This window comes from Ooceraea biroi, chromosome 4 (assembly GCF_003672135.1).
Source record: "Ooceraea biroi isolate clonal line C1 chromosome 4, Obir_v5.4, whole genome shotgun sequence".
NCBI classification, from domain to species: Eukaryota; Metazoa; Arthropoda; class Insecta; order Hymenoptera; family Formicidae; genus Ooceraea; species Ooceraea biroi.
In genome coordinates this window covers 10,757,897-10,780,239 of record NC_039509.1, presented here as the reverse complement: position 1 = coordinate 10,780,239, position 22,343 = coordinate 10,757,897, and the positions used below count along the sequence as shown (strand labels likewise).

Genomic DNA, 22,343 nt, shown 5'->3' with positions numbered 1-22,343 from the left:
GCTACACGAATGCTTCAGCACCTTCTATACACCTTTTTATATCAGGTGCGCAAATTAATTCGGTACCCCTTTTGAAGAAACTGAGCCGTTATTTATCTTCTCATTTACGAGGGGGAATTCGTCTGCCCGATAGAGTTGACAGAAAAATATTAGAAAATGATGGGGAATATTTCGAAGATTGACATAATTATTATTTTTTTCTAAATGAAGTCTCAATTTCTTCAAAAAGAGCGGATAAACTTCCGAAAACCCCCCACGCCATTATACATTAATTTTTATTTGAACATTTTGTCTTTATTTTTCTCGTCTCGGTAAAAATTAATTTCAGGATATTTATTTTGAGTCAGTTAGAACATTTTCGAAAGTTCAGCTTAAATTCCTAGAATTTTAAGGCCCATAAGCAGACAGCCCTGAATTGGTTTTTTGTGTTGTACTTCATGCCGTACAGAGTGAACCATGTGAACTGATGTGAACGTTACGGCCAGTTATGGCGGATCGCAACATGCAAGTAAGGAGAGATAATCGGACGACAACAAATTAAATAAACATCGCATTTATATTTCGATCAGTTATATTCACGAATTTCTCAAGATATCTGATATAGGTAGATTGGTGAATCAGGAGACACGTGTTGCTCCGAAACGCGCAAATACGTGTCGCTCCGAAACGGTATATACGGTATATAAAGTGTGACTTGTTCGCAATGATGCCATCGCTTCCGCCGTTTATTTATTCCATGCCAAACGAAAAAAACGCGAAGGCAGCAATAGAAAACTACGTGCAAATCTTGCAACAGGCATTCGAACATTATCGGAGTAAGTACGCGTTGTCATTATTATTATATTATACACTCCTGTCACAACACACTTTCCTTCTATGTCAAACGTTGCAGAAATTGGAGCATTTTAGAAGTGACGCAATTTCTGTAATATTTTCTGTAAATCCATATGTTTTGGAATCGTCGAATTTGTAGATTTTGAAGTTATTTATATAAATTTATGTGAATGAAAACTTTCGAAACTTTTACGCGGATACTTCTGCCCTCTGGGAAGGATAGAAGGAACTAAGAAAAAGGCGCGGAAACAACATTTAAATTAAGTTGTTTAATATTTGAATTTTAATATTTGAATTGAAATATTTTTGGCATTATTGTCAATCATCCGAATGAAGCTACAAGTCGCCAGTTAAATATTTAAACGCGCGAATATTTACTTTAAAACACTTTAATATTCTGCAATTATTTATCTAGATAATAAACAAATATAACAATAAAACTAATTCATACAATTAACATAGACAATTTTCTTATTTCACAGATTTGTGGGATGATTATCTAAAGCTACAAAAGAAATATGAACAGAGTAATATGTAAGTTTTTTATCTTCACGAGTTATATTAAAATCTGTTACTTAAAATTTACGATAACAAGAGCGTAATCCAACATAAGTTACTATTCACTGTACCGTATTGTAGGCATTCTCCTCCATCTCAAGTGAAAGCTGACGAATCTTGCGTGAAGACAAAAGAATCAACACCGCAGAGAGACGTTAATGGCTGCCCTTTTGTGCGAGAAAGTGATAGTGTATCATTGTTGGATCTGAAAACGGTAAATACCAGTTATCCCGTTAATTCTGATACATGGGCCAGCCTGTCAAGCGCAAAATATCAGCTCGGAGACAAGGACAATAATGTGCCGAAGAGTCCGGTATTTTCCAGATCACGGTTGAGGATTAACAGTACTTCTGCAAAGAACTCTCCGCAGTTGTCTAAAGAGGAACGTAATAAAGCGATGTCAGATACGAAAACGCGCTGCAACATGGAAGCATTATTTTCGAAATGTGACAAAAAATTAGACATCAGCACGGCGCACCATGTAGAAACTACGTTTCTTCCAGACGGCAAGAGATTGACGCAATCGCGACTCGTATTTCCCGTTAAACATGAACGCAAAGTATCATCATCAAACGTAAAGTCAGTCGATACATCGTTAAGAGCAAAGCAGGATCCAGCGAAGGAGAATCTCTCTACAGCGAAAGTATCTGTTACTCCGGAAAGTGATCTTTTGAACATCGATGACACTTGGGAGGACGTGATAGAAATTAGTCCCACGCAGAGAAACGTTAAATCGAAAATTAAGCATCGCTTAGCACTCAAAAGAAGAACTCCGGTGAAGCAAATGAAAAAAAAGTCTCCAGATAAAAGCAGATGTCATGATGCCGCACTGATAATAATAAAAGACGAGGATTTTGAATTACCATTTGAAGATATTCCTGCAGAAACGAAGAATGATGGATCTGTGACTACTATGACTAATGCACTAAAGACTAAAGTCGACGTAAGCAATTCCTCACCGGTAAAAATGTTTAACAGAACGGATGTGCAGATTACAAAGTCTACAGAAGCTCAAAAGAAAAAACCACCAGACTTGATAAATAAAGCATCAAATACTATGCTAAATTTGAATGATCCTGTATATGAAGATGAGACATTCTACCTGCCTGCAGAACAAGCTGCAAACAAAAGCAATGCAAGCGACTTCAGACTTTTGAATGACACGGAGAATCAGCCACCTGCAAAGAAGATACTGCTGGATAAGTTTAATGTGTAAATATTATTCAATACATATATATACAATCATTGAAGAGATTTCCTTGCATATTTAACGAAATTTTAATTTCTAGACCACCAAAACGCAAAGATGTTCCCCAGCAGCTTAATATGCGCTGCAAAGCTGACAGAGCAAAGCTAGATGGTTGGGATTGCTGGGAATGCAAACAAGTAATGTGCAATTTTAATTATAAAAATTAAATAAATAATTACATAATTATAATAAATTATGTGCAATTTATTATTATTGCAACCAGCAAATACTTTTTGTTTCAATAAAAAGATGTTTCTGATCTGTCAGTATTACGAGAACTTGACGTTGTCGAAGGAAGAACTGCAGAAACGGAAGAATCAATGCTCGCGACACCGACAGAAATATGAGGAGCCAATGACACCAGAAGGTTTGTGTAACATTAAATATTGTTTTGTTTATAGGAGACGCCACGTATAAAATTATGAACATGTTATATATGTAACGCGTAAATTTTCTCTTTAAAGGTTTTTGGGATGTGGGTTTTCCTGATACACCGTCCAGTACATATCGATAAAAGCTGAAATGCATCAACGATAAATTAAATAGAAATAAAATAGAATGCATAATATTCTATTTAACATAGAGTTATATGTATTGTTGATTTGTAAATAGATGCATTTTGGCACTATTTATTAATAAAGTTTGATGGGAGTAAACATTAAACATGCACGATGCTTACTATGTGACGTTACAGTGGATAAGAGAGAGTGTACACGCGTTCATGGCTTGAACATAGATTTATTATTTTACAACATGTATATAGTATTATATTTTTGGATAACATAGTATAGATTTATATATAACTATATAATTTTTAATTTTTTTTTTAATACGTAGATTCATTCCTTTACATAAAAATATAGAATCTGTTCTGTGAATCGGTGCTAAAGAGGGCTAATCAAACTTAGTTGCGGTGATCAAGCAAAGTTTGACACAGTTTCAAGGTACATCAGTGTCCCCCTTCCCCTCCGACCACCTCCTTCTAAAATTCCCGTGAAAATAATGTTAAAGTCACGCAATCAATTATAGGCTCATGAAACAGTAATTTTGAATCGTATCACTGACTTGATAACATACTTAAACTGAAATTTATCTTTTTCTTAATTTTCTGACGTATATTTCTTGACAAATTAAATAAATATTACAGATGTGTGTGTGTGTGTATATAAATACATTTTTAGAAAGCAATATACCTGGTGACAAGAGTTTACACACAGTAATAAGAGCTTAATCGCTAAATAATAATAATAATAAATCCTAACGTAACACATCTGCATGTATAATTACGTATACGATTTGCACCATTTAACATCGTTTATCAAGCTACATTTTTTAGCGAAACATTCGCACACATACGATACTTTAGAACATCAAGTTTCGTATTATCAATTCGTTTATAATAAGTATCCGAAAAATGAAATCTTGCTCAACGATCGGCCAGATTATCCCGTAGTGCAAGTATACGCATTTTTCGTGAGTTGGTACAATATAGTTTGGCTGTCCGATCGATCACTCGCACCTTCATACGTATATTTAAATACGTTCTCTTTGATAACTCTACAGTAATAAAAGCGTATACTTGATACTTTCATAATAAAATGGTTTATCTTGTCTACGAAAGAAATATATAAAATATTATATAAACTATAAAATGCATAAAAAATAAATTAAAAGTATACAATATATAAAATATACAGAGAGAAAGAGAGATTTTTATAAAGTTGCTTCAATCTACCGTAAATGACCCTGCTAAAAGTAACTTTGTGCTCACATTTCGTTACGCGTGTATTTAGTATTATGCACAGAATTGACTTAGCTGATTGGTTTTAGGTTGATTATTATTTACGAGTTTCGAGAGTTTGAGAGGCTCGTCCATCCGTTTAAAGCTATTTTAAAGCACGTTATTTGAAGGGCACGTAGAAGTCAATAGAATTAAATTCGTGTGCACGCAAATTGCGCAAATTACGTTAGCAAAAGCTAAAACTGCTCTGTGAGTGCTCCATAACTGAAATTACGTACCTACGTTCGTGCTGAGCCAGTGACATGTACGATTCTAATAAAGTATTAAAATCCGATGCATTGTGTCCTACATGGACCCAGTTCCACGAATATTCCATACAGTTCCTCGTCTACGAAAGACAATATATATACAGGGTGTCCCGGGTTTTAACCGACAAACTGCGGGAGCATATTCTACTAGTGGAAATAAGAAAAAATTCTTATATCGAGTTTGCTTAGAAATGCTTTATTACAAAGTTATAAACCAATATTGAAAAGAAATATGAGATAAGTAACAACGGATTTTTTCACAAAAATAAAAATTATCTACGCAATGATTTAGTGACGCATTTCAAAATGTTGTCCTTGCACATCGATACAAGCTAGACATCGACGTAGTACAGAATTTGTTACAGTACGACATTCCTGAAAATTTTGTTGCATCTCAGTAACTGAATTAGTAATTCGTTGCTTTAAATCTATCTGGTACTCTCCTGTTAGGAAATCTACGTTGATACTCTCATACGGCAGCTCGTGCATTTCCGTCACAGAATCCGTACACGAAATGAATATCAGTGTATTCCTCATTTGAAAACACTTTTGGCATTCTGATAGTAATTGCTAGTTCACACGACGATTGAAATCTAACAGCTACTGTTGTGAAAGTAACAATCATACTGAATCGTTTCAACATAGTGAACATGAATACATGTGAATACACATAACATAAACATCTTCGACCCTCCAAATTCTACACTATGTTCCGTTGTTACTTATCTCATATTTCTTTTCAATATTGGTTTATAACTTTGTAATAAAGCATTTCTAAGCAAACTCGATATAAGAATTTTTTCTTATTTCCACTAGTAGAATATGCTCCCGCAGTTTGTCGGTTAAAACCCGGGACACCCTGTGTATATGTGTGTGAAGGATAATACTTTGTCCGCGACAAGCAATAAAAAAAGTGCTGGCTCGTGTATTCACGTCGCATGTTTAACGCCAAACACCGTCAATCTGACCCCCAAATTCAGTGGATAATAATACTGTATGTAATCCTTCGCGTTAACCCTAACTTCCCACATAAACTTTCAATTTTCATGGGCTTCCCACACTGGGGTGCAGGCCACCCCACGTCGTACATTTAGTTATTAAAAAAAATAAAAAAAAGCTCAACTGATTTTTTTAATCACTTTTTTGATTTCATCACCGCGCATCGAGGAATATGCATGGAAAAATTTAAAAAAGAAAGAAGTTTGTAAAATATTCGCTTCTGAAAAAATCACATTAAAAAATCGTGAATCGCTTTATTTTACTCGGGGTTCCAGGTACCCCCGCGTGGGAAGCTAGGGTTAAACAAACTTCTGATCGCCGCGACCGGCCGCGTTTAACATTAGACGTGCTTAGGTAAACTCTACTAGTATAAAATGTTCCGTCGTATCACCGATCGATCGCACAGTATAAGTAACTGTAAATATAGCTCAGTCGTTGATATATATCGTATGTGCCTCGAGTAGCAACTGTGTCTGTCTGTCTGTCTGCACTTTACAGGTACTTGACCCTTGAAATAGGCCGCGTTTCTGAATGAGCAGAAAGGGACGCACGCGATTAAGTGTCGAGCGTAATAAAAGGGTACCATCTTCACAGAGTAGCGGGAAAAGAACAGAAGATCATGCACCACATTTATACTTTAAGCTGTCTTAATTGTAGATATACTCGCTCGGGCCCCCGAGAGCCGACTCCCGCGTTTACTTGCCCGCCTCTCGCTGCACTTAAATTAAAACTCTGGATTATGCGTCTATGTGCTAGAAGTTTAAATCGACTCGTCTCTTCCTCGTCCGCGCTCTGAGATACAGTACAACTTTGGAGTACGAAAGAAGCTCGCGGCGGCAACTGGTGCATTCTAAACTAGCGAGGGTGTGTGTGTGTATGCAATCGAGAAGTATCGAGCGTGTAGAAAAGTTCAACGGAAAATCCGATCGATCATTCTTCACTCCGGTAGGGTATATCATGGTAAACAGCTAGTAAAAGTATTTGGCTTTCCCGTGACACATCGAAATCAATGGAATTATCTTCCTCTCCTCGACTACGATTTTAACCCCTGAGCAGTAGAAAATAATCGATCGACATGACACATGATGTAGCATGACCTCTGGGCCTCCTCTATAATAATTGCAAAAATGATATCCGAGCCTTAAAAGAATCAATTTTGGAAACTAAGACCTTGATCACAATTTTGAAACAAAATAAATATGAAGAAACGGCAAAATTCTTATTGGAACCGAACGAGAGTTGTCAGACTTTTTTTTATACTGCTCACGGTTGAATTCGCGTCGCAGCGTTAGCTTCACTGCTCCGATTTCGCAGCCGGTACGAAACCGCTGGTCGTAGCCACCGCCGTTGCGGGTTTCTCGGTGGAAGGTGCGGGCAAAGCCTTGAGGATCGCGTGTACCTCCTCCGCCACCGCCATCAAGACGAATTCGAACTGCTGTTTCGTAGCAACCATGTTGGGCCTCTGATCCCTGATGTGCTCGAGCGTAGCGGCGATATCGATTTCCTTCGCTCCCTTCGTCATACGGTTTAGGACCATGTCGATCAAGCAATACGTACCGGTTCGTCCAGCTCCGTCGCTGCAAGGATAAGGATATGAGATAACAATAACATCGTATTGTGATTAATGTAGGCGATATGGAAGACGCTTACCTGCAATGTACTACAATCGGGCATGATCTGCCGCGGTACGATTTATTAACTTTCCTGGAAAAAAAAAATGAAAGATTAAGGTCAAACGGAGAATAATTCTCGGGCGTTGTAAGTTTCCTAATAATCTCTATAATAATTAATTAATACAATGCAATAAATCATGTAATTATTTTTCGAACAAGTCCTGGCAATAACATCAAACAACTTGGTCAACCTGGATCAACTCTCTAACCTGCGGAATTCGAGTAGAGCTTTCGTGGAGTACGGAACGGTGTCCTCCGGCCAGGACAGGAAATGGAATTGCGTGACAGTGCGGGTCTCGCAGGTGTGCAGGTTCTTCAAGTAGAAGGAGCGCACCAGGTAATCGTCGCACCAGAAATGTTCCGACACCAAGTGTACCTCGTAGATGTGATATAGCTCCGAACCCTCCTCGGGCCAGTAGCGATGGCACATGGCCCGACCCTCTTCAGTGAGCCGTGTCAGCATCACGATCACCACGCTACCTTGCTCCCAAACTAGTTGCCAGAAATCAGCCGTGGTCTGCGGTAGTGGTCCCTGCGTGGCTATGTAAGCGGGATTCCGGGGATCGTGATCCGTCTGCAAGCACGAGAGACATTATACGGCTGCAATCTCGGCGAGAGGAACTCGACAAGCGCTCGAAACCGTAAACGACAAGATCAGATTGATCAAAAGATTCGTTTTCTTTTTTCTCTCTTCTCTGATTTTGAACTTGTCAATCAATTGAAACAAAAGTTTTGATCAACCTGGTGGATTTGGTTCACACTTGGTGCCTCAAAAGCCGCGCGATGTTACTTTTCTTGAGTTGAAAAGCCTGGAACATCCCCCGAAAAACGCGTGTTTTCATACAAGAAAGCTGTTAAAATTCTGCTGCCATTTGCTTCTGCGTGCCTTTTTTTTACGAGTTTTTGTTTGTCAGATAAATAATACGGTCGTACTTGGCCAACTGTGCAGTGGTAAAAAACACAAGGCTTGCTTATCGATAAACATGCTACAGTTTACTGCATTACGATTACGATGCACTAAAAAAAATATCTACGGCAAGCGTTAGTCTTACAGATGGAGCCGAGAAACGGTCCTGCGATCTTCAAACGATCAAACGATTGGCATGCCCGTCGACTATGACTTACCGACTTCTACATATATTGCGATGTGGCAGCCGGAAAACCGAATGTCGTACGTATTTCAGCAACGTTATCGTGAAAACGAAAATATTTATTTTATTTTTACAGGAAGAGTTACCAGTTGCATGCGCAAATATTGGCACTTGGAGAATTTTCTTTCTTTCTATATATATATATATGTCACATTTCCGCATATTAAAATACGATATATTCTCTTGCGTCAAAATTTATAATTTTTCTATGGATTGATATAAATAGACATGAGACACATCTACTTTAAAAAGTGAAGGAAGAATAAATTTTAAAAGGATGCAAAAGGTGACGAAATGCAGTTTCGTCAAAAGTCGAGCGAGAGAAGCACTTACGATCGTGGAAGCGTTTATGTAGTTGGAATTGTTGGCGTTCGCGAGATCGTTCAGAACCACTCGAGAATGGTCGTAGGGTAATGCCGCGCCGGGTCGATTCTGTTTGATATTTGCCTCGCTCTCCGCGATCTCCGTGGATGATGGATCGGCCTCGTACGCGCACAACGCTGTCCACTCCTGATCCAGGCGGTCCTTGTTTTTCAAATGACCTTCCATGTAACTCTGCAAACAGAATTTTGATATAGTTTTACGGAATTAATCGGTAATAAATAATGCGGAGTACTGAAAATGTAACAAAGATTAACTAAATATTAATTTTTTTTTAAATAACATTATAGTGCTCTTATAGCTACATTTCGGTTTAAATTTAAATTATATATATAGTTTTAGCAATATATATAAAGCTAATAAAATTATTATAAAATAAAATAATAATTCTTTATATATTTATTTTATACATTTATAATTTTTATATTTTTTCTTTCTTCTCCTTCTGCCCTTGATTATACTTACAAGAACCATGTGGCCGGTCGATATATCCATGTTGGAGAGAGTGGGCTCTTCGCTCCAAGAGGACGTGCTGGAGCGATTGGAGGGTAAATTGTTAGACTCACTCTCGCGCGACAGGCTCGTTATGCGCGGCGATTCCACTTTCTCGGTCGGTTGCTTTGCCTGCATTCTCACCCTGCACAGGTCCTGATAATCCTTGGATGCTTCCGGATCCGGGGTGGCCAGTCCAGCGAGCTTCGCTCGACACTTGGCGTGACGACGCGCGATCACCAGCGTGACTACCGCGGCTGCGATTGCGGCTGCAACTCCGGCGGCTACCAACGCTCCGAACAGACTCGAGTTCATCTCGCTCTCCCTGGTTACCTCCAGCGTGGCTGGTAATTTAGCCTGCAAGAAGACGCATTCTTGTCTCGAGTCTTGAGAAAATTAGAATAACGTTTATGCGTGCCGATAAACGTTATGCGAGATCAGCTGATCTGACGGAGAAGTCTTTACGATGGTACAACCTTATCGCCGATGCCCGCTCGGATGACTTTGACTCCTAACGCATCTTGCAGCTTGCCGCGAATGTTATCTGGAATACGATAGATCTCACTTTCGCGAACAATCCCTGACATTCTACGCGATATTTTATATCCATGACACGTAAATTATCGTACCAATGCTTTTAGCGATATCGGTGGCATTGTAGTTTCTGTCATTCTGAATGACTTTGAACGTCACTTCCGCGCGGCCCACTCGTATGTCTCTCAACGTGCCAGATGGTAATCCTAAAAGTTCTTCCACCTGAGGGTTCAAATAAAGTTCACGTAAAGTTCACAATGCTTCATTTACGATTAAACGATCCGCTTTGTCTACGCTTTTTATAACTTACAACTATTTCTGTTCTATTCTATTCTACCTTAGCGACCACGTGTTCCCCCTCGAGCCATTTGTGGAACTCTTGCTCGAATTCGATATAGACGTAATCCAGATCGACGTTTTTGTATGCTCTTGACGAGCCGTCGAGCGCTTTGTACGCGTTACCGCGCAGTTCCTTCTTCGTTAACGGCGCGTATATCTCATTATTCTACAATACGATGCTGATGTAATGTCTAAAGTTTAGCAGCGCGAGTTTAAGCATATATAGTTGCACTTACATCCTGACTGTCCTCGGAATAATCTTTCTCGAGGGGAGCTAGAGGGGAAAGGCAAATCTCATAGAGATCAATAAACTCAAATGGCAATTACCGATCTTATCAACTCAACGAAAAGCTGTTAAAAACTAATTAGAAACAAATCTATCGCAAAGCGAAGATTAAACAGATAGATTCAGGACGTATGCCTCGTGCTTACCGGCCGGAGATTGGGTTTTAAACGCGTAATTGTTCGTCGAGAACAGCGGCCCGGGCTTCTTAACATCCAGGCGTTCCCTGCGCTTGAAGCCAGCCAGCTCTCGTTGCCACAGCAGCGTGTTCAAGTCATCGTCGAGCATCGCGTCGTACGAAGTACCTGCATCAGATTTACGTCAGCTTGAACAGAACGGCGCCTCTCCTCAGCCAATCTATTTAGACAAGCTCACCGTCGGGCGCAGCTTTGTGCTTCGAAGGCCGCACGACCCCTCCCTCGGTATAGATTCCGTTCATCTCCAGAGGCACCTCCGTGTCGAGTCTCTCGACCTCCGCCGAGGTCTCCTCATTGCCGTTCTCATAATCGAGATCCTCCTCGTCGTGCCTGATCACCGTCCTCTTCGCATTATCCTGTCCTGCAGAGTCAGCTTCGAGGAGCGGTAGGTTTTTCCAGTGCTTGTACTTCCTGGAGAACGCCTTCTCATACTCCTCGTCCCCCTCGTCGTCATCGTCGTCAGTGGGTTTCATCAATGGGTAATCGGGAAAGGATTGTTGAACGTGCTTGTTCCAGAATTGTACATGCTTGTTCAGGAATTCGAGCTTATCGGGCGCAAGCGGATCGTTAAGAGCCTCATCGTTAAGATTCTCATTGCCGTTGTCGTCATCCTCGTAGGACTCCTCATCTCTCGAGGCGTCCTTGATATCATTGCCGTAGCTGTCGATGAAGCTGTACCGACGTATCCTGGGTGGATACGATTGCTCGTCCACATCAGTGAGCGATGTCTCGTACTCGTTCTCGTTGTTGATCGAAGCCCGATCACTCTTGTCGCTGCGCCAATCCACGTACTCGGGTCTGTAAACGGATCCGACAAGTTCCTGATCGTACGGCAGCAACTCCTGTTTGCCGTAGAAAGTCGGTAATCTGCTTGAACGAAATTCAATGAAATTAAACAAAGAAGAAGAGGACTCATGTAAATTTCAAATCTCTTCTATCATTTTCCCCATTTATATTTTTTCTTAGGTACACAACAAGACGTACTTATCATTGATGTCGACCAAATTACTCTCGGAGTTCTCATTGTCCGGGGATATCTTTAGTATGGTGACCGCTGGAACCACCTAAAATGAAAATCGATGACGGTTGACTATCTCGGAGCGATATTATTGGGCAGAGTTAAGTATTTTTCTAAAGATAATCATGACCGGTCGAGAACGTTGCCAGGAGAAATTATCGTTCTCGACTTGTGGCTGGGAATATATGCACATCTGCGATATGATAAATGAACAAAAACACGTGAATCGGATTTATGCTGACCTCATTAGTAAGTATATCTTGTTCGTCGAGAGGCGATTTCTTCAGATAGTCGCAGAGAGAGAGATCACGGAGATCGTTTTGCCTGAAAAGATTTTGTTTTCATTCAGCAACATTGTACTGTTTGCGATATTTCATGGGATTCCTAAAGAAAATGGACTATGCTGATTGTATAATTATAAATTTTAATTAATAATAAACAATGTAATCGTTCATTATGAACTGCTTAGAGTGGAGATTCAGCGAAATAACGTACCCATATCGGAGATTATCTAATAAGATTTGCATAATACATTGTGTAAAGGGGTGCCTCCATTTGTACCCGTCGGATTCCAGTCTCTTCAATTGCAGTCTTAGTAGCTCTAACTCATCGGCGTCGAGATTATACCTGCACGACAGAGTAAGTTTGTACACGCTGCAATAATGCGCGTCCGTTATTGCTGTGCTTTATACCGTGCTTCGAACGGGCCGAAACGTTATATGTGGCCGTACGATAATAAAGACGAAATAGCCGGAGACCGTTTGACGACCCGATGATAAAGGTAACCGATCGAAATGAGAATCCGATTCTGCTGAATACGTATATCGGAATGACATTTCAAAGAGATATTCCAACAAGAATAATTTATAAGCGCTCTGAATACCTTTGTCGATTTTAAGAACGTAATAGCGTACGTGACGTAGGAACTTACTGGTATAGATCGTCGCTCCCTAAATTCGTGTATAGAGATATGCATTTTCCGAATGCCAGATCTGAAAATTAATAAAGAATAAAGAAGTATTTATAATATAAACAAATTGTTATCAAATTCTATTGATTCCACTTGCACATCGCAGTTTCGTCATTAATAAATGTTACTGAATCGCACAAAGTTCACTTTTAATGTTTGTTGCAAAATAAAAGAGCCTACAGAGCTCTATAGAGAGAAAAATGGAAAATCTGGTATTGTACAAAGTTCACTTTCAATATTCTGTTTGTCTGATGCAAAATAAAAGAGCCTACAGAGCTCTACAGAGAAAAAACTGGAAAATCTGGTATCGTATCGTATTATTAAATTAACTTATCAACTGGAATTAATTTCACAGAGCTATTACCGTTAAAACACCTTTCCACCTGGCGGTCACATACGCTCTCGCTGAAAAGGCATCCTGAAAGCAAAACGATTACGCTGTTGAGCCGAGATAAATCGTTCATGCAATGACAAAGGTCTGATAGCTCCGCAAATATGTATGAAGGAAATTAAATTACTAATTTATTATTTTTCCTTCCGATGTGCACACGCAGTTCCATTTGCGTCACACGCATATTCGAATATAACTTCGCCACTAATTCTGCGCAAACAATATGACAGGTGGGTAAAGCTGATGTAGCCCTTGAGGGCGTTCGCTCGCGAACAATCGACCGATATGATTGTGTCATATCGTCAGTTCTTGCGAAATACATGTGTTGAAATACATAGCACCGTGCTGAAAATATCTGGGGCCATATTTGTCATCGGATTACCTGGAATAGCGTAGGCGCGTTTAGCGTTTAATATCGTCAATAATTCAGAAACGAGAACCTGTTATAATAGTATATCGCAAAACGCGTGGATATTCGATATCAACATTCCAATCACACACACGCATATACACGTTTCCATAAAGAATTTATATAAAAATCCCATCCAATCTCGTAATAGGAAAAAAGGGAGAAATACAGGCGGATTCGTGCAGAAGTAATCGCATTAGCTCCTTCCTTTCCAATCTTTAATTCCTCATATCACTGAATTTATTTTCTTGATTTCTATTTCAATTTGTTTCTCGAAACTCTAAATTATTCAAATCACGCATTCGTCGCCGATAGTAAATTATTTGTCGCATACGTTATCACACATTTGTTACGCAACGTACGCGAATTGAATTCTGATGAGAACCGTGAAGGTACGATCGATGATACTGACGTGATATCCGGTACAAATGAAGACATATACCTATGCGATTAAAGGGTGGAAGTTCATGCGTGACCGACTGATTAAATGGAGCACGCACGTAAGTTCTGTATGCGTGTAAAGCTTCGATCGCAAAAAAAAAATACGAAACGGAAATTGACGAGCACGTGTTGCTCGCACGTTAACGTATTTGTTCTTTTGACATATAATATAATTGTATGTTTGCGATACCTCTCAACTTCTCTGACAAGTTATAAATTATAGCGGCGGAGTTTATAAAGCACGAGCGCTTGGAATAACAAGGAAGCCGAGCAACGAAGAAAATTGTTACTCGTACATTTGCTTACTTGTTAATTGCGAAAATAAATGGATAAATGTTTGACATGAAAACGTGAAAACCCACGACTGCAAGAAAGAAATGCAAAATGCATGAAACCACACATTGCAAAATTCAAGTTACGAAAGAGCAAAGGTGAAACGGTGTTCCAAACGCAACGAATTGAATTAATCTATTTATGTAACTGTTTGCAGATGTGTATACTAAGTGTGTTAAATTAGATTTACACCGTGTAATGCCATATTGATTATGAACAGAGCCAATGCGTTTATTTACACACGACAAATACTGAATAGTATTATACTCGCTGAATTGATACGCTTGCACGGATATCAACAAGTACCTTCTAATTATTAGGAAACATCATTACGCGCATTACATCCGGAATATGATACTACCCTAACTACCATGAATGGGTATTTAGTTACACGAGATAGCCTCGGCTGGGGTGGAATAAATAGGGGCTTGAGATGGCCCCGCACTCGACAGGTGAGTCAGATATTCGCATACGTGTATGTTGCGTTCCCAAAACGATCGACAAAGATTATTAAAATATAAGAACAAGCACCGAGGCATACAATAAACATGTGTACTTTGACAGCGGAGCGATTATGAAGATTGAAGGGGATGGGAGACGAGACGAAATGTAAAGTACAAGATAGATAAGCAAAGAATCGTAACATATATAGAAGAATGAGAGAGAGAGAGAAATCGTGTCACGCGCATCCGACAGAGAGGTCAGAGTTTGCGAAGGCGGTGGCTGCGTGGGATGAACGGCTCGATAACTGTCGAGTTGCTGCCGTGGGCGAAAATCGAACACCTCTTCTACACACGCCTATGCACGGGGAAAAAGAGAGAAGGCTCGTTCCCTCTCGTTCTTCAAAAGGACGAAATATCATCAAATTAGAGGATAAGGGAGGTACGCAAGATTGCTAAAGTTTTCACACTTCGTTTGACACGCCGTTATCAGCTCCCTGTTAGGTCGCTCAAATAAAACTTTCAGGATAGAGTTGAAGGATCGACGCGTTTGAAAAATCATAAATTTCACGGAAAATTGAATGAAGAAAAGAATAATCCTCTGGAATTTTGGAAGGAATTTTTCTCTTCAATGATATTTTTCTTCGTCGATGCTTGCTATCGATTCTAAAACATTGGTACTAAAATAAAGCATTGATACAAAACAACACAAGTTCTTCGCAGTTATTCTTTCAGCTGTAACTGAAAGAAATGGATTCTGGTATTATGTGTTTTTTACGACCTCGAACCTTCCCCAGGATTATGGCGAGCTATGCGTTGCCATACAAGATACAAAAGCGGCAGGGTGAGCATACACGTGTGTGTGTGTGTGTGTGTGTGTGTGTGTGTGTGTGTGTGTGTGTGTGTGTGTGTGTGTATGATGAGGAATATCGCGAGGACGATAACGAGAAATCGATGAAGATCGACACTGTAATCTTGATTTTTTGTAAAGACACCGCAAACAATATTCAGCGAGGAAAGCTGTCCGTTGACGTCAATCGGCAATTCAGTATTGCGAGTTGGAAATATTCTGAACTTTGAAAAAGCTGTGAACTTTGACCGCGCTAACTCTCTCTGTTCAATAGTCAGAGCTATTATTCTGAAAAGAGACATATGCGCACACATACACACCCATACGCGCTAAGCTAAATTTAGGAGAGCCCACGGGTTTCTTCAGATCCTGTTCACGTCGTTTAGCGCTAATTAATTAAATATCCCTTCCACTACGCAATATTGCTGCCGTAATATTGTGCAAGTTTTATATAGACTTCAAATCATCATTGTATTCATGATTGTATTCTTGAAGATGTAAAATGATACATTCCTTGCGTCTAATGTGTGCTAAATGTAATACGCATTCGCTCACTTTCGTTAATTTAGCAACCCCGACATGTTGATGATAAATACACGTTCATAAATGTAATCAAACAGCACAGCGCTTGTAGAAGTGTAATATCATGTGGCAATTTAATGGGGCGTCGTCAACTATTACCGCGCGATCGATGTTTAATACTTCAATGTGACTCTCGTATCATCGAGAAAAGAAGGTTGATCAGAGAGAAATATTATTCATCTTTCTTATGTAACAGTTATTGGGAATGTAATTCTTAGGCTGCAAGAAATGAACTTTTAGAGTTAGAGAACATATATTTATAGATTTAAGAAGATTTATATCTACAGAGATTAAGAATTTCACAGAGCTTAAGGAAAAGCAGATATAAGAAATTTAATGTAAAACTTTATAAGTTTATTTTTGCGATACCGTTGTTAAATAATCGTCGTATCATTCAAAAGCATGATGACAGGACTATCTCATTAACTGATTTAGATTTACATTATTCTCTCGCCACTGGCTGTATTACAATACATTTCTCTTCTCATCTTTTGTTTCATATCTTCACTTATTATATACAAAGAGTTTCTGCTTGATTGCGCTAGAGATTGAGCGTAACAGATGGTTCGTTGTAAAACGCTATCGAGCGGAAAATCGAGTGTCTCGCTATAAAACGTTATATTTCCGAGTCACTTTAAAGCCTTGTTTATCGGCTTTAAAGAGACCTGAGGTTCATCCGTTTATTACCTACTCCCAAAGAGAATCATGGAGCTGCAGTCTTCAACAGAAGTTCAATGAAGCCACATAACCGAGAATTTACTTAGCTCGGTATTGAAATTAAAATTGAAATTAAAATTGAAATTAAAGAAGCGTGTCTCTTTTCATTCAAAATTAAACCGTTGAACAAATATTATTACGATTTACATTTTCTCGGGGAAGAAATACATAAAACCGTCGATTGGAGTGGCGAACGAAATTTCTGGTACTGCGCGTCTTCGTATTTTTCCAGCATTTTCCATTACATGGAAATGCAATCACTTCGACTGCATCTTCCCGTCTCAGTCACGAAGGAGTCACGCTGAGACAGTTAGGAGTTAAATCACTCCTGGGGATGACTCGTGTTTATACCCGCTTTCGCGGGATAATGATATTCAGTCGTCGTACTTACCGACATTGCCGTCAGCCAGAACAACGGCATGATGGAGGATATAGAGCACCAGCAGCTCCACCAAACCTCCCCGCCACCACCGTTTACGGCCCATAGATGTTCCTGCAATTGCGAGACCACTTTAAGCTACCCTCCCTGCTCTAGTCATGGCTTGATGAGAATTTTATCCACCCCTGCGGGCGCTCACTTTTTCACTTGCAGAAGCCTAACAGGATAAATTCCTCAGCCACAGCTGGGATGATAATAATTCGCGAGCGTTGCAATTATTGCTGTCTTGCAAATATTTTTCCTTTGAACGATCACATTGTTTTGTTACACAGTGGCAACGATCGAAGAATTATCACGGGATATTTTCAGGCCTTCGACTTGCAAGTCTATTTCTACATGCGCGAGACAAACGTCACGTGAAGCTCAAGTTAGTTGGAGAACTGACTGTTTAATACGGAAGTACAATCAAACTTGCGGTAACAGTTTCTAGAGATAGTGTAAGGTATAAGAATTTTTCTGGGTGCATCGCCCTGGAGTGCAGCGCCCGCGCTAGATCGAATGCGAATCTAACAAAAGGTAAAATGGACACGCTATTACTCGCGTCAGTGAACTAAATTGTTCTAAAAGCGCTACGTAAAATGATTCACCGATTCTCTGACATTATTTGATCACATTTAATCAATTTTATTGCATGATTTAAGTTCTTCTTTTTTTTATATCATACAATAGCTAAAAAGATATAATAAAAAGTATAAAATAAAATAGAAATTCGAAATTTTTGGCAACTCACGTGATCGATCTTTTTGCTCTTCTCATCTCACAATTTCTTTCAGTCCACTACTCCATCGTTTAAAAGCGTTACGCGTTATCGCTTACATATCTCGTAGTCGAAGCATCAGGTTGTAGTCGCGTTCACCCTTCGAGGATGAATTAACATCCCCTTGGGCAATCTGCGCGCCGCTACGCCATCCGGTTTTAATTCTCTCCGCTCCCAGATTATTCTCGGATATCGTAAAAAACAGCTTATCGGAAACTCGCGCGATAACGATTTTCATGATTCGCGTTAAATGTCCGCGTTCGGTTTGTGCCCTTATAATGAGACGCGCGTGATGAAAAATACGCAAATCAGCGAACGTTGAGCGTTAAATGCGATATGAATACGGTATAGCGTGCGCTCGCTGCGAGCCGGCAAGAAACGAGCGAGAGTTCTCGTGTCGCGATACAATCCCTTTAATCGCACGACCTTAATCTATCTTAAAGAAAATTCATAGAAGAAAATTAACATAAAAAAATCCTAAATATGCACAGAGTGCAAATGATCTTTTCAAGAACAATTACAAAGCCGTTTTTCAAACATCCAGTACAAAATTTAACAAATTTGAAAGAGAAGAGAAAAAGGATATACAGGTGGAACGTGTAAACGTGGAGTCTGTCCTTACCTGGGCGTGACGCAGCGCAGCTTCTTCACAATCTGCAGCACATCGTACACGTTGCCCCCGAGAAGCACTGCCACCACCGTTTCCGTTTCCGCGAGAGAAAGAGAGAGAGAGAGAAAGCTGACAATCACCACTTGGCGGTACTGGCCACAAGTTCCTGGACCATGTCCTCGCGGACGGCCACCGGTTCCGCCGCAGCGATGGCACTGACTGACAAACCTGGGGACGACGAGCAGGAGGGCGATGAGGGGGAGAAGATACAACAGGCGGTGGTGACGGTGGCAACGACGCGCAGAGCGTGCGTCGTCGGATTTTGAAATCGATTGCACCGCGCCGCCGGGTAGCACAACCATTGAAGACGTAGAACAATAGAGAGAGAGAGAAAGAGAAAGGGAGAGGGAGAGAGAGCAGACATCGTCGTCGACAATAAAGAGGAACACCCAGCGAGGAATTAAATCACCGGGTCTTTCGAATGAAATAAAATGCAATTTCTGCTGAACAATGCCATTATATATACCGCATTAACCCCTTCAGCGGCAAACAGAATATCACTGTTTGTGCTCCTGGTGGCACCCAAAAAAAAGTAATCGGATTTTAAAGACACCTTGTATTTAGGGATTTTTTGGCTCGCGAAATATGAATTTGAAGTACAAAATTTAATAATTCAAAATGGCCGATCCAATATGGCGGTCAAAAAACCAAAATCTATCTATTTGTTATGAAAACTGGTATCTAAAGGGTTTTTGAGCCGCTGAATACGAATTTGATACAAAATTTCATAATTCAAAATGGCGGATCCAATATGGTGGTCAAAACACCAAATCTAAGAACAATTGAAAAACTGATAAGTATTTGTATCTTAGAATTGGGAACCCAAACTATCTTTGGAAAGATGCATCCAAAAACGTAGTCAGTGAAACAAGTTTTTATTTATTTTGTGCCACTTCATTGAGTTCGACATTTTGAATTTTGCAATTTTATACCTCAAATTCAGCGACTGAAAAAATTCTTGGATACTAGTTTTCATAACACTCAGATAGATTTTGCTTTTTTTACCGCAATATTGGGTCCGCCATTTTGAATTTTGGAATTGTGATCTGAGGTTCGTATTCATCAGTCCCAAAAACCCTTAGATATCAGATTTAATAACATTCCGAACAAATTTTGGTTTTATGATTATATTTGATCGCCATATTGGATCTGTCATTTTGAATTTTGAAATTTTGACTATGGATTCGTATTCAGCGACCCAAAAAGCTTTTGGGTACTAAGTTTTATGAAGATCGGCCAATCAATCGAAAAAAATACAAGGACGCCATATGGCGTCAATGCCGACATAGACACATACATTTTTCGCGCCATATGGAGTCAATGCCGCCGAAGGGGTTAAAAATGGAATGTTAATCGTTATAGCGAGAGAAAAATAGAGAGGAGAGCAATACAAAGTGACACGGCAAATATGGTCGACGACGACGAGGTCGCGAACAATAATCTCGTTCTATCACGCGCATCGTTTGGCCTCTTAATTCTTTAGGGGAGGCGAGCATATATACCATAGGCGAAGCTGACACGTTTCGCCGACGATATGAACATGAAGAAACTCCTTCTTCGAACTTCTTCGCGTTGCGCCGTGCGTTCGATGGAAAGGAATCGCCGTGTGGTATCGATTAGGAACACTTGTTGCAGGTTGCGAGTTGAAAGCGCGAGGCAAATGCGGCCCACGCGCTCTCCGAGAGGCGAAAGATTTATGTTGTTCCTAATGGAAGCCGAGAGGGAGAGCCGGCGAGAGAGAGAACGAGCGGCGTATGCCATTAATCGAGAACGCACAATAACGGACAGCGACAATAAATTATCGCGAGAATTATTTTTCCGCGCAGTTGGAAAAACGTCACGTTCGACCAACCGGGAAAAACGTGGAAGCGGATCAACGATTATTAATATTTTCAATGTAAACGTCACGATCTCGGGGGGGATAGTGAATGGTTACCTTTGTATGTTATATTAATGCGTGCATCGTTTTTTTACCTGGCTTTCATTGTACTTTCACGTTTGCATTGCACTTATATATTTTCTACGTCTTTTCCCAGTAAACACAAAGTAACAGTAATATACATGTTATGTTATAATTTCCCACTCATTAATATAAATACAACATAACATACGTATTATATAACAATTACATTGTTGAGTGGGAAATTATAACATAACATATATATTACTGTTACTTTGTGTTTACTGGGTTGTCGGGGAAAATTATTCTTCGCTGTGTAGCATTGTGGGCCGTTGAAATTCAACGGTTGAATGTCAAGGATCGTTGAATGCAGTAAAATGGTGAAATAGGCACCGACTTGAAATTGTGCACAATAGGCATTCGAATCGTACGATACTTATGTGGCCAATCAGCATTTCCGTGAAGCAACGACCCACATTTGCGATATATCTCGATCACACGCATGGCGGAAAATATTCATCTATAAAAACATATTTTTCGCATATAAATTATTAATATCGTCGGTGTCGTGATACGTATGCCTATCTAGATTTATGATTATTATTGATTATTGCTTCTTTTACTGTTTTTTATATACTCAAATAAATATAAAATATTGAATAGAAATCGTATATTAATATATGCCAGCGTTTGTATTTGTTCGTACGATGTACATTTATATCCAAGACTTTAGAAAAAAGTTACAACATTTCTGAAAAACAATTTTCAATAAGAAGTTTATGCGTTTTATCGGAAGTTCGTAGAGTAATTAAAGTTGCTGCACTCTATATTGCTTTTTAAGGGTAATTAATGTTGAACATTGAATATCAAGACGAAGGATCTTCGGGAGTTGTTTAATTATCATGTAACTTTTTCCAATGAAAGATATACAAGAATCGAACAAACTTCTATCGCGCATGTATAAAATTGTCTAATAAAGTACTGTTGCAAAATATCGAATATCGTATTCACGCGTCGCTTATTGGGCGATCTAAATATTAATGATTGTTGACTTTTGATCTAATTTTCTTCTTTACTTAGTTTTGTATACATCATTAAATAACCATGGAATAGCAATAGATAAATAGATTGTTTTGTATAGTAAAAAATATGTGATTTTACGTGCTATTGACTTGTTCTTACTCTTCGAGGAAGAAGGAGTAGAGGCTCGTGCTCGTAGTAGAGTTCCTTGGAGGCTTGGAACTAAAAAAGGTAACAGGCTTTCTTGGGAGCCTGCATCTTCGCAACCCTACAGGTCTGCTTGTTGCACGGGTAGTAGAGATATAAGTGCTCTACGAAAAAATCTATTTACTCTTACCCTGTGTCCACGAAATCGGTCCGAGATCTCGAAATGTGGGAAATAAAAATGGATAAAAGTATATTGATACAACAAACTACATTGGTCGCTAATAACCTAGCCACTGAAGCTCTTATAAATAAACTAAAAAAAAAAAAGAATAAAGCCTTGTGTCCACAACGCTAGAAATCGGTGTGAGATCTCGATCCGAGAATTGTGTAGCCAATCAACTTGCAGCTTTTATGGAAAATCGTGGACACGAGGCTTCATGGCCACTGCACACTGAACGCGATGAGCGACGTCCAATGAGAGCTCTGCTTTTCCAAACGTCTCTATCCCTAGCAGAGCTCT

The 22,343-nt window shown here is 39.5% G+C and overlaps 2 protein-coding genes across 5 annotated transcripts; one reads left to right on the top strand and one right to left on the bottom strand.

The window, feature by feature from the left end:
* Positions 1-60: 60 nt before the first annotated feature.
* LOC105275240 lies at positions 61-4,274 on the top strand. 2 transcript variants are annotated; one of them, XM_011331962.3, is made up of 6 exons: positions 61-815; positions 1,317-1,368; positions 1,474-2,604; positions 2,682-2,778; positions 2,909-3,008; positions 3,106-4,274. In XM_011331962.3, exons 1-6 carry the CDS (start codon positions 704-706, stop codon positions 3,153-3,155), a joined length of 1,542 nt encoding a protein of 513 aa, XP_011330264.1. In that variant the 5' UTR covers positions 61-703; the 3' UTR covers positions 3,156-4,274. The 2 variants fall into 2 exon arrangements, with proteins under 2 accessions (XP_011330264.1, XP_011330257.1); XM_011331955.3 differs by having other exon boundaries at positions 2,891-3,008.
* Positions 4,275-5,829: 1,555 nt separating this feature from the next.
* Positions 5,830-22,109, bottom strand: LOC105275222 (receptor-type tyrosine-protein phosphatase N2). 3 transcript variants are annotated; one of them, XM_020030533.2, is made up of 20 exons: positions 22,014-22,109; positions 18,709-18,924; positions 17,282-17,383; positions 13,092-13,145; positions 12,689-12,749; positions 12,253-12,384; positions 12,000-12,081; positions 11,724-11,803; positions 10,918-11,606; positions 10,692-10,847; positions 10,496-10,533; positions 10,258-10,425; positions 10,016-10,142; positions 9,863-9,930; positions 9,360-9,743; positions 8,847-9,068; positions 8,488-8,493; positions 7,572-7,936; positions 7,340-7,393; positions 5,830-7,266 (listed from the first exon to the last, which is right to left on the bottom strand). In XM_020030533.2, exons 3-20 carry the CDS (start codon positions 17,373-17,375, stop codon positions 6,984-6,986), a joined length of 3,063 nt encoding a protein of 1,020 aa, XP_019886092.1. In that variant the 5' UTR covers positions 17,376-17,383; positions 18,709-18,924; positions 22,014-22,109; the 3' UTR covers positions 5,830-6,983. The 3 variants fall into 3 exon arrangements, with proteins under 3 accessions (XP_019886092.1, XP_019886087.1, XP_026825039.1); XM_020030528.2 differs by lacking the exon at positions 22,014-22,109 and adding an exon at positions 21,839-21,857; XM_026969238.1 differs by lacking the exons at positions 8,488-8,493; positions 22,014-22,109.
* Between the last annotated feature and the right edge of the window lie 234 nt (positions 22,110-22,343).